The 12,312-nt window shown below is 45.7% G+C and overlaps 1 protein-coding gene across 1 annotated transcript in view; it reads left to right on the top strand.

Moving 5' to 3' along the window:
* The window catches only part of LOC131109381 (receptor-type tyrosine-protein phosphatase mu), a 110,735-nt gene extending 99,880 nt beyond the window's left edge, over window positions 1-10,855 (top strand). The window contains exons 26-35 of the mRNA XM_058061315.2: window positions 1,307-1,423; window positions 2,144-2,298; window positions 2,431-2,566; window positions 5,247-5,396; window positions 5,460-5,633; window positions 6,294-6,425; window positions 7,817-7,942; window positions 8,627-8,790; window positions 9,194-9,329; window positions 9,409-10,855. Coding sequence (XP_057917298.2) covers window positions 1,307-1,423; window positions 2,144-2,298; window positions 2,431-2,566; window positions 5,247-5,396; window positions 5,460-5,633; window positions 6,294-6,425; window positions 7,817-7,942; window positions 8,627-8,790; window positions 9,194-9,329; window positions 9,409-9,462 — 1,344 coding nt within the window. The 3' untranslated portion in view covers window positions 9,463-10,855. The remainder of the gene's footprint in view (window positions 1-1,306; window positions 1,424-2,143; window positions 2,299-2,430; window positions 2,567-5,246; window positions 5,397-5,459; window positions 5,634-6,293; window positions 6,426-7,816; window positions 7,943-8,626; window positions 8,791-9,193; window positions 9,330-9,408) is intronic.
* The last annotated feature ends 1,457 nt before the right edge of the window (window positions 10,856-12,312 follow it).

Consider the following 12,312-nt stretch of genomic DNA (forward strand, 5'->3'; position numbering starts at 1 on the left):
ATTCATACTGTAGTATTCATACTGTAGTATTCATACTGTAATCATACTGTAGTATTCATACTGTGGTATTCATACTGTGGTATTCATACTGTAGTATTCATACTGTAATCATACTGTAGTATTCATACTGTAGTATTCATACTGTAATCATACTGTAGTATTCATACTGTAGTCATCATACTATAAGCAGAGGAAGATTGATGGATGGCTGGATAAAGGATGGATGGATGGCTGGATGGATAAAGGATGGATGGATGGCTGGATGGATGGATAGACAAAGGATGGTTGGATAAAAGAAGGATGGATGGATGAAAGTAGGAATAGTTGTCAAGTGGCCTGGCGTGTTTTATTGGACTTTTTTCTGCGGTGCCATCTTGGAATCTAAGCGGGCTAATTGCAGGCTAACGGAGCGCACAATTCCGACATCCAATAATGTAATGGCCTCCACCTAACCGCTGCTGGCTGGGAGGAGTTGTCATCGGGGGATTAGCCACGTGTGTGTGTGTGTGTGTGTGTGTGTGTGTGTGTGTGTGTGTGTGTGTGTGTGCGTGTGCGTGTGTGCGTGTGCGTGTGTGTGTGCGTGTGCGTGTGTGTGTGCGTGTGTGTGTGTGTGTGCGTGTGAGTTGTGGAATTCTCATTTCATCGCTAACCAGCTCATGGACTCCTCGGAGGAACGTTGAAGCGGCTCCATCCAAAGCATCAGATAGATGTCCTCAAGTCTATCAGCAGCAGTCTGCCCCCACCAGTAACACTTTAATTGAAGGAGGTGGGCGGGGGGGGTAATTCTGCACTCTTATTATAGCTAATACGAGTAATATTTCCACTGGAGTGTTTTAGATTTCTGTAGGGAAATCTCTTCTTAACAGTCCAGGGTTTATGATTTCACATCATTATTGGAGCGCCACCTCATACACTTTTCCTTTTTTTGCCCATCTTGTCCCCCCCCTCCCTCCCTCGTCCTCTGTAACATCCCAAAGCGTAAGCAGCAGAGTTGGCTACCATTTAATCCCATTCACGTGCAAACGAGGCTGTCCGTTCATACTTGAAATTCTCATTTCTTCCGGAATAATAATACGCATCCTGTCTCATTTTGACATGGGAAAAAGATGGGATGACGGGGGGGGGGGGGTTAACGTCTCCATCCAATTATTCACTTTGCAACTCCAGTACGCTTCTAAGACTTCCCCACACAGCACACCAAGGACAGGGAGAGTAGGCCGGGATGCCGCCAAATAAACAACTACGACGGTAATCGCTTGATATTATATTGATTATGATATGATTTTTGATGAGTTGTGTTTTCCAGGTGAAGTGCTGTAAGTACTGGCCAGACGACACCGAGATCTACAGAGACATCAAGGTGACGCTCATCGAGACCGAACTGCTGTCGGAGTACGTCATCCGCACCTTTGCTGTGGAGAAGGTACGCAAAGGATACGCCGAGTACTTCGTTAGGTACATCGTCTGAAGCGCAAGCTTTAGGCCCCGCCCCCACCACCGAGTCAGAAGCGCGAGCTCCAAGTAACAATTTGGAAGTGTCCTAACTGTGTGTAGCATTACAGAGTGTGCATCCAGTAGTAGTAGTAGTCCCACCAAAAGCTCCTAGCCACTTTTCAAGTCGCTCTCCAAAGCGTTTATTCATTTATAATCAACTTACTTTTACACAAAATTAGAAAGCAGGATTCAGAAGTAGCCCAGAAGTGTTTGGGAACGCTTGGCAGTGTGACCAATCAAAGCAGAGTGGGCGTGCCCGAAAGCGGGCTGTGAGTGGAATGTTTTAAATTAGTCACAAGGAAATTCAACTGGAATAGGTGCAGATTCTGGAAGATCTAGAAAGCTCTGTGCAGGTAATTGTGTGTAGCTGCTCTATAGGAGTCACAAGTCAATACAAAGGGTTAAAAAGAGCGTAATAGGTCCCCTTTAAGAAGGATCTGAGTAGGGCTTCAAAATGCAAAAAAAAAAAATCTATCAATTCAAATCAATCAATGGATTATGGAAGTGGAATAGGCTGTCAGCTGATCAGCTGATCAATTCGTGTACCCCACTTTGGCAAGCGAGGGTATAGGGGAGGTTTAGACACGCACGTTTATACATGCATCTTACCCCGAGTGTTCATGTGTGTGCGTTTCCATGGCGACTCCAGAGAGGCATCCATGAGATCCGGGAAATCCGTCAGTTCCACTTCACAGGCTGGCCAGACCACGGCGTCCCGTACCATTCCACCGGCCTGCTGGGCTTCATCAGACGGGTCAAGTCCAAGACCTTGAGCAACGCTGGGCCCATGGTGGTCCACTGCAGGTCGGTCCCCCGGCCCCCATTTGACAGCAAATAGTCTAGGACAGCAGAACTGGTTTCACACATTTCTATCTTTCAAATATTCCCATTGAGATGTTGAGACTATCATTCAATTCCACATGATTCAATTGCCAGCGCCGGTGCCGGTCGGACGGGCTGCTTCATCGTCATCGACATCATGCTAGACATGGCCGAGCGTGAGGGCGTGGTGGACATCTACAACTGCGTTCGGGAGCTGAGGTCACGCAGGGTCAACATGGTCCAGACCGAGGTAGGATGCATCCAAGGCTCTCTCTCCACATTTGTGGATTTCTTTGCTCTAATGCTCTAATGAAAATGCTTGCATGGCGCTATCCGCAGTTGTCAATCCAGCAGCGAGCACGTTCTCAAAAGTCCACTGACTCAACATTTTCCAGCTGGAAGATGCTTTGACAAGACGTTTTTGTTTCTTTCTTTCGGCTCGCCACAGCACATCTTTTTGATCCCCATACGGTTTTGGGCGTGAGCCCTTTAAATTCGGGATGCCCTTCCTGATGAATACCAATGATGCTTACTAGTGGAGATTCAAACCCAAGGTGTGCGCTCCTAAGTCCAGAACACTAACTACTTGACCACGCGCTTGGACAAGACGTGATGTTGTCTGTTTTGGGATTGTATTGTTTCTTTGGTAAAACTTTTTCAATTTTCATTTCATATTATCTTCATCCCCATAATGTTTGGATTTGATTCTCCTAATGTTGGAATGCTCTTTCCTTGATGTTGCGTGTAAAGGAAGTATCTGGGAGTTTTCAGCTACTAACATATCAACTACAGACTTCTCCAAATAAAAGTTCCAAGTGCTGACAGCAGCTAGCAAGCCAACCTAACCAGGCCGCTTTTGAAGTTGAAAGAGGTTGCCTAGCAACAATACCAAACCCAAAGTCAAAGACGCAGAGCCAGTCCGGCTGGCGGGAACTGGATCCTAAGCAATGGTTAGCGGGTCAAGGTCGTACAGGAGGATATCAAGGCACTTTTGGAAGATAATGCTGCCTTGAGGAAAGGAAAGAAGCAAAGGAAACTTCCCTGAGCAAATGAAAAATATGATTCATGAGATGGAGAATGAGCGGATGAATGATGGGAATCCTCACAGGGATCTAAAAATTCAGAGATTTCTACTTTGGAAACCCCCCAGGTGAAAAGCCAGACCCCTCCCAAGGTGGGCTGCAGTAAAGGACTTCAGCAGGCTTGCACATTTGGGACTTCCTGAGCCGTCTGGAGGTGTCACTTGAGAGAATTCCCGTTGAATCCCAGGCATGGTTGGCTTTAACGTTTCACAACGGCGTCCTTGTCAGGGAGGTGCGCACCTCAAGCGCCGCTGAGTCACTCCTCCCCTCAAGTTCAGTGACCTTCAAAGTCAACCAAAACACATCCGTACCCCGGTAAGAGTCCTGGCGACCCGGTGGGCTCGTTGCCGTGCACGGACCCCGCACCTCATTGGCTGAAGCGCTGGCCATCATCAAGCGAGCGAAGGGGGTCAGGAGGTCCCGTCCTTCCTTAACGAGGAGCCGCACGTGTCGTCTCATCGCCGACCTTGTGCGAGCGAGCGAGCGTGGATTTTAGCGGGAAATGACAAGCCGGTGTCTGCTGGAAATGTCACTTCAGAACACATTTCCATCAACTGGCAGTGGCGGCGGCGGCGGCGGCGGCGGCGGCGTGTCAGCTGCTTGACTGACGGATGAAAGAGGGAGGAGGAAGAGACGGGCGCCATTTTCTCCTTCCTTTGTTTTTTAAGTCATAATATGAGAAAAAACTGAACAATATTTGATGGCATTGCAGGAAAATGATCTCAATAAAGTTAGAATATTACAAAAGGAAAAACTTAGCAACATTATTTAAGAACAAACTTTTGAAAATAAGAACAGCAAAAGGGGGGGGGCATATGCTTTTTACTTCTTAGCATATGTTGCTGCCCTATAATATCCCTCATAGTTATTAAAAATATACTACAGTAAAGTCAGCTGGACGCTGAAGAAACCCTTCCTAGAAAACAGCACATCTTGTCAAAGCATCTTCCTGCTGGAAAACATTATGTGAATTGATGCATGGAGACAGCGCCCTCTGCTGGATTCTTACCAGCCAAACTCTTTCTTCCCCCTGCATATAGTGCCATCACACCACTTTCTTTGGAATTTTGTCCATCATTCCCAATCCTTATGTGAAACATGAACACCTATTTCTTTCCCTTTTCTGTGTATTGTAACACCAGAAAAAGAGTTAATATGAGCTAGCTAACAATGCATGTCATTGGGAGACACCTATTTCAAATGTGAAGCTCTCTAAAAAAAAAAAAACAGATTAAATTAGCATCTTAGCACCATCACTGTAATAAAACCAACAACATCACTGTGGATAAATCAGTGAGTTATGTGTGGAAGTACTTTGATAGGTGTATATGTACATGTACGTATACAGTATGTATACTGTAAGTACATGTGTACAAGTATGTCTGTAAGTGTATATTTGGAGCATAAATACATAGTATGTGTACATGTAGCTGTCACTGAGAATGAAAGTGGAGTGACTGCCTCCCACCACCCCACAAAGCCAGGCCCCCACCACCAGGGACCCCACCACTCCAAGTTTCCATCATATCAGATTGTGCTGCTAGCATCTTGGTATTTGGATCCTAAAAATAATACTACAATAATACCACAGCACTACTACATACGTATATGCTAAGCCACACGTTGAGGTTGTCAGCGTGTATTTGGGTCAGCGGAACGGTCCAACCGGTGCAGCGATCCCCTCCTCAGGCTCGTACCAAATCAGCAAGCGCAGCAAAAGACGTCATGTGACCTTAAAGACAAACATTAGTCACGGGAAACGGCTCCGGGAATAGTCAGGCCGGTTCAACCCGAGGTCAAAGTCGCCCTTGCCAGACGGATTCGCAATGAGGATGCCTTGCCTTGCAGGAGCAGTACGTCTTCATTCACGACGCCATCTTGGAGGCGTGTCTCTGCGGCGACACCACCATTCCCGCCGGACAGTTCCGCTCGGTTTACTACGACATGAACCGCCTGGACCCGCAGACTAACTCCAGTCCCATCAAGGAGGAGTTTCGGGTAAGACGGCACAGTTAGCACGTTAGCGGGTTCCAGCGTAAGCATGTTGGTTTGTGCCGGCAGACGCTGAACATGGTGACGCCCACGCTGAGGGTGGAGGACTGCAGCATCGCCCTGCTGCCCAGGAACCACGAGAAGAACCGCTGCATGGACGTCCTGCCCCCCGACCGCTGCCTGCCCTTCCTCATCACCATTGACGGCGAGAGCTCCAACTACATCAACGCCGCCCTCATGGATGTACGTGTTTGAGCCCCCGTCCGTTACAATGTTGATAAAGTCAGCCAAATATTATAGGATTATAAACCAGAATTCATTTTTTTAACGGGACCTATTCTGCTCATTTGTTGGCCCTTTGTATTGAGTTGTGGCTACACGACATAACCAGCACACAAAGCTTTCTAGATCTTCCAGAGTCTGCACCCATTCAGCTGGATTTCTTTGGATTTCGTGGTTCCCGTGAAAATGGTCCGTTTTCATTTATTCCACCCACGGCCCCCTCCAGGCACGCCCGTTCCGCTTGGTCACACGAGCGAGAACTTAATAGGAGTTCCAGTTTGTGCCGCTAGCTAACGACACAGCAGTTGATTCTAATAAACGGCAATTAACATCCATCCGTATGTGTTGGATCCCAAACCTGATCCGGAAGTAGAGACTGGACGGTCCAAGGTTTCTCAAGAAAAGAGGTTCCTTCAACGGTAACTAGCTTTAGCATGTTAGTCTTAGCTTTCTACAGCATGGGTAACGGCTAATGTGGTGGAAAACGGCGACTAGCAACGCCGCTCCTTCTACGCTGGTGCTTTTGTTCAGACTCATAAATTGTTACTTACTGCTCACTCGGTCCACACGACCAAGTCTTCAACCTTTGACCAAGTTCTTTTGTCTCCGTCTGTCCCTCAGAGCTACAAGCAGCCGTCCGCCTTCATCGTGACACAGCATCCTCTGCCGAACACGGTCAAGGATTTCTGGAGGCTGGTCCTGGACTACCACTGCACCTCCATCGTCATGCTCAACGACGTTGACCCCGCTCAGGTAGGTTTTGGACCGTCTTGTCCCGTTTGAACTCCGGCTTGTTTGACTTCCGACGGTCCATTTTGTTGTATTTAAAACAAACAGGAAGAACAGCAACAAGTCAAACAAACATACCCAGTTAGTTATCATGTGACTCATAGTTATCATGTGACTCATAGTTATCATGTGACTCATAGTTATCATGTGACTCATAGTTATCATGTGACTCATAGTTATCATGTGACTCAAACATACCCAGTTATCATGTGACTCATAGTTATCATGTGACTCATAGTTATCATGTGACTCAAACATACCCAGTTATCATGTGACTCATAGTTATCATGTGACTCAAACATACCCAGTTATCATGTGACTCATAGTTATCATGTGACTCAAACATACCCAGTTATCATGTGACTCATAGTTATCATGTGACTCAAACAAACATACCCAGTTATCATGTGACTCATAGTTATCATGTGACTCATAGTTATCATGTGACTCATAGTTATCATGTGACTCAAACATACCCAGTTATCATGTGACTCATAGTTATCATGTGACTCAAACATACATACCCAGTTATCATGTGACATGACATATATTATAAAATCATATTTTTTTGATTGCACAGTGAAAAATTAAACAGGACTAATAAATACATCTTTTATTTTAAATATAAATAAAATGATGTGATATATATTTGTAGCTATTGTTCATGAGTTACAATGTATATGTATATATTATGATATATTTTTTATAAATTAAACATTGCATTTTCAGATTGAACAGGATTGATAGAAATATCATAACGGATGCAAATGCATGCAATGAAGGTTGAATAATATTAATAATCAAATATATTGCAATGCATGCAGGGTCATCATTCAATTCTATATAATAATATTGCCATGCGGAGGAACAATAATACAATAAATATCTGTAAATGTGCACATGGCGTTGACCAATCAAACTAATGGGACACCAGCCCCCAGCCCCCCCCACCCGTGTGTGTGTGTGTGTGTGTGTGTGTGTGTTGTGTATCAGTGAAGTGCGGTGTGAGTGCAGGCGAGGGCGGCCCTGAGTGTTTTGTGTTGGTAGAAGAATCTCCACGTTTCTTAGCCCGGGGCTCTGTCATAACACCCAAGGATGAAAGCCAGAAGACACAAGACTCTCTCCCTCACTGACACACACACACACACACCATGCCCCCCCCCCAACCCCCCCCACCCGGTGAGGATAGAGGGAAGTCTTTCATTGGATATTCTCACTGTAGTGGGCGAGGTGGAAGGCAGGAAGTGCAGCTGTCGGTGGCATCAAGCACGTCCACCATCACCATCTTTATTTCAGCCTCTTTATTTAACTCATGCACTCTAAAGTATTCCGTGTGTGTGTGTGTGTGTGTGTAGTTGTGTCCTCAGTATTGGCCCGAGAACGGAGTCCACCGCCACGGTCCCATCCAGGTGGAGTTTGTGTCTGCAGACCTGGAGGAGGACATCATCAGCAGAATATTCCGCATCTACAACGCAGCACGGGTACGGGAAAAATAACTTTTTATCAACTTTTGCTAACTTGTTTTTTTTCCTGCAACGAGCGCCAATTTATTCTCCACCATCACACGTCCCACTTGCTCGCTCGCTGCCGTTGTCCGTTCAAGCTGTGCAGAGGCCGAGTCCTTCTGTCGTTAACAAGGAGGCCGTCACCGACAGACACCAGCAGACACCAGCAGACACCAGCAGATACCAGCAGATACCAGCAGATACCAGCTTCCTTCTGCTGCATCTATGTTGGCGGAATCTATAGCGCACGCCTTTAACGGCCCGCACGCACTGGCCAGGGAACACCGCTCTGCGACGTCCGTGACGCCACTTTGCATCATTACTATTGTAGTTTCTTAAAAACACCACAGTATATGGGTAAATACACCAAAGCATATATTTTGGTTAGTGGTGTGCCAAGATTTTCCCCAAGTACAAAAAAAAAATATATATATATATATGTGTATGTGCTGCGCCCATCTAATCACGCACGCCAGCTGACAGGCGGTATCGATCCACGTGTCTGAGTGTGATTTAGAGTGTCTGAACGGCAGACGGCTTAACTAGCCATCGTCTCCCACGGTAACCGTTCTCATCCATCAACACGCGGATCCGTGCCCTCACCCCGCCCTCATCCGTCCAGTCGGCCCCCAGCCTCCGTGACGCTTTGTCATCCTCCAGCCTCAGGACGGATACCGCATGGTGCAGCAGTTCCAGTTCCTGGGCTGGCCCATGTACCGAGACACGCCCATGTCCAAGCGCTCCTTCCTCAAGCTCATCAGGCAGGTGGACAAGTGGCAGGAGGAGTACGACGGAGGAGAAGGACGCACCGTGGTCCACTGTTTGTAAGTCCAGCAACAGCAAACACATCCGCTCGTCCTGGTGATGGACGTGCGGCCGTCGTCAACGATGCACCGACACGTTGAGTCAGGTTGTTGGCTTGTTTGGAGGTTCGTTCATTTACAAATGGTTCAAGAAATATGATCATCAGAACGCTGGACTGCTAGCACGATGGCTTTAAACGGTGGACGTTTGAGGATAACTAATATTCATCACTATGAACTTTGAACTTTTCCTATTAATGACTAACTCATGTTAATTATGTGAGCGTATTCCACACATTCCAAGCTTCACATTCTGCATGTTTGCTCTTTTTTTGCCACACTTTGGCCATCCCGGCGATACAGTATCGATGACATCGATGACGTGGATATACGCTGAGAGAAACGTTCGTTTGCGTGTTTCTAGGAACGGGGGCGGCCGCAGCGGCACGTTCTGCGCCATCAGCATCGTGTGTGAGATGCTGCAGCACCAACGCGCCGTGGACGTCTTTCACGCCGTCAAGACGCTGAGGAACAACAAGCCCAACATGGTGGACCTGCTGGTGAGCTGCCACGATGTTAGCATGTATGCTACAAGCCAAGAAGCCCATTGATGTTGGCGCCCCCTCTTCGTTCCTGCAGGAGCAGTACAAGTTCTGCTACGAGGTGGCGCTGGAGTTCCTCAACTCTGGCTAACTGGACTGGACGGGACCCCCCCCCACCCTTCCTTTCACACTGCAGAGACTTTGACATGTCTGACGTGTCCAACGTGCCAAGTGTGCTCGGCTCTGACCCGACACCCCCCCCTTTAGCCCGCCACCCGACAACAAGCATCAAACAAAACACGGAATGGGAATGTCTTACGCTTGTGTAAAATGAAATGAGCCCATTTGCTCCTGGTTCCCAACGGGGGGGGGGGCATCCAAGCGAGTCAACGCTCCATCTGTGTTCTGTAAAGTTCTGACTCCTGCCAAGCTTTACTTGCACCCCCATTGTACCCCTCTTGTGCATATTGTACAGATTTGTCTAGATTATTTATTGCCTGTATGTTTCCTGGGATTTGCTTTGCTTTTGTGACTGGCAGTAAGTGACAATCATATGTTTTATAGTTTGGTTTATTTTCATCTTAATGTGTGCTTTTTCTTCCTCTTTTTGGTTTCATTGTATCACGGATTGTAAAGACACGAATAATATAAATGTAACTTACAACAATATGCTTGTTGTCAGGGTGTGTCTTGGGGATGACAAAGATGGCGCTATGAGGACATCTGGCGGCCGGGTGAGGAACTACAAGCTTGGGCTCGTTTTCCTCCGAAAACATGGCTTATTATTTCATACAGAATGTCGTATTAAACGGCACATGATTTGAATCGTAGTTCCTTATAATTCGATTATTTCAAAGTAATAAAATTACATTTAACATTACAATTAACATTGGGGATTGTTTAGTAGTTAAGATTCCAACATGAGACTCAAAGGAAATGTCAATATATTTTTAGGAAAAGTAGCTTCCTTTGTAGGCCTGCCCAGGAAAAAGATATTTATTTTGGTAAGGGAAAATGTAGGCGCTTCCATTGCAATTATATTACCTTCAACGGTGGTGGAGACCTTCTTCTTTGGGGTGGGGGGCATCCACACGCCATGTCTTGGCCTGGTAATCATCCACTTGCAATTGTTGTTCTTATCCCCAAACTCCCGCCTCCATTTCCTAATTTGCATAACAACAACACATCAAATAAATAATAATTACATAGCCGGGAAAGTGTAGCTTAAACTGTTCCCAGCAGATCAAATCAAATATAACTTATTTTCATTTATTTGATGGCAAATTAAAGACTAAATCTTTACCCACAATTTCTTTGTACTTTCTTTCACTTTAGTTTTTTGCTAGCAAGTTGGGTTGTCGTTCTGATGATGCTGATGGTGTAGTGCAGCTTTCAACCACTAGAGGCCAATATAACACCGCTTTTTGACGGTGCCGCTGTACTTGTACTTATACTATCCTACTATACTATGTATACTATCCAATAAGTTGCCGTTATGTAAATATGACTCTTATCTAAAATAAGATCAACTTGGTGCCATTTGAGTCTCTGCTCCGAATTAAACTCTCTTTTCAGGAAATGTCCTCCTTCCATCTGCTCACACACAACTCTTTCATTTCACTTTGCTAGCTAGCCTGGACAATTAGCCCTCTGTCTCTCTCTCCATCTCCATCTCTCTCTTCCACGGGGCCCAGGGGAGGATGAGTAGCAGGAAGTGAGGAAAGAAAGGTTGATGAGAGAAGAGAAAGGTGCCGCTCGCCCACACCAGATGTGTCCATGGGAGAGAGAGAGGACAGATGAACCCCAAAGTCCTCCTAGAGGACAGGGATATTCAACCCACGGCCCCCACACGCAATGAAATAATTTGTTGGGTGAACGTAATAAAATTATAGAAAGAATTTCCACCTAATTAAAAAGCTGTCATTTAATGAGATCCCTGACTCAATTTTTTTATGTCAGCACAACCTAATGGCTTGTGCTGACATAAAACCATCAAGTAGTTTGAAGGATTTTGCTTGTCATGTTAAAACTACATGATTGAAAAATGAATAAATAAATAAACATATAAATATACCATAAACTCCATGTTACACTTTTGCTGATAAGGCAGACACATGTTGCTTTTTTGGAGTGCAGGCCAAATCAAGGACAATTCTCTTTTCCAATCGAGCCCTTTAAAGTCCTTCAGCAGAGCACTCCTGTCACGTAGAGGATCTTTGACTAGGTGTAAACATGCATCCATTAACCTCACTCGGGTGGGGGTATGCTGGAGCCTATCCCAGCGGACTCTTGGGCGTTCGCATGTAGGCCACACAGGCAGGAGATGGGGAAGACCTGGGTCGAATCCCCGCTTGGACATCTCTGTGTGGAGTTGGAATGGGTGTTTGTCGATATGTGCCCTGTGATTGGCTGGCCACCAGTCCAGGGTGGACAGCTGGGATAGGCTCCAGCAGGTTAATGGATGCCCAATACGTTTACACCTAGTCAAAGATCTTCTATGACACAAGTGCTCTTCTATAAGTGGCATAGAAAATGGATGGATGGAATTTTCAAAGAAAATTATGAATATAAAAAAATATGCTACATTTTTACCCCCCAAATTAAAAAAATATTAAATAAATGTAAATAAATAAAAATAAACGTTTTTTTAAAATGCAATTTTATTTATTTATTTTCCATATTAGAGAAATGCATTTTTGGATATTTCAGTATGCAGCCCTCGGGGGGGCTTCATAAATAACCCATGTTTCCTTTCTAAAATATATTTCTGAAGCCCCGTGCAAGAATCCGGTTTCCCATTTTCCAAAATAGCAGACATTATGCATTTTTTATGAATCTACAGTCCAAGCATGCAGTGATGGGCGAGGAGCTTTGTGCAGTGACGGCAAGCGTCCACAAGAGGGCAGTATGGCGCATTCCTGCTATCTTATCACCGGCCAATGAACAACATTGTCATAGTCAACATTGGGGGCCTCCTCACTGTTTAAGTCCGCTGCAACCC

Source organism: Doryrhamphus excisus, linkage group LG2, assembly GCF_037039965.1.
Source record: "Doryrhamphus excisus strain RoL-2023G ecotype Guam linkage group LG2, RoL_Dexc_Guam_v1.1, whole genome shotgun sequence".
Taxonomy (NCBI): Eukaryota; Metazoa; Chordata; class Actinopteri; order Syngnathiformes; family Syngnathidae; genus Doryrhamphus; species Doryrhamphus excisus.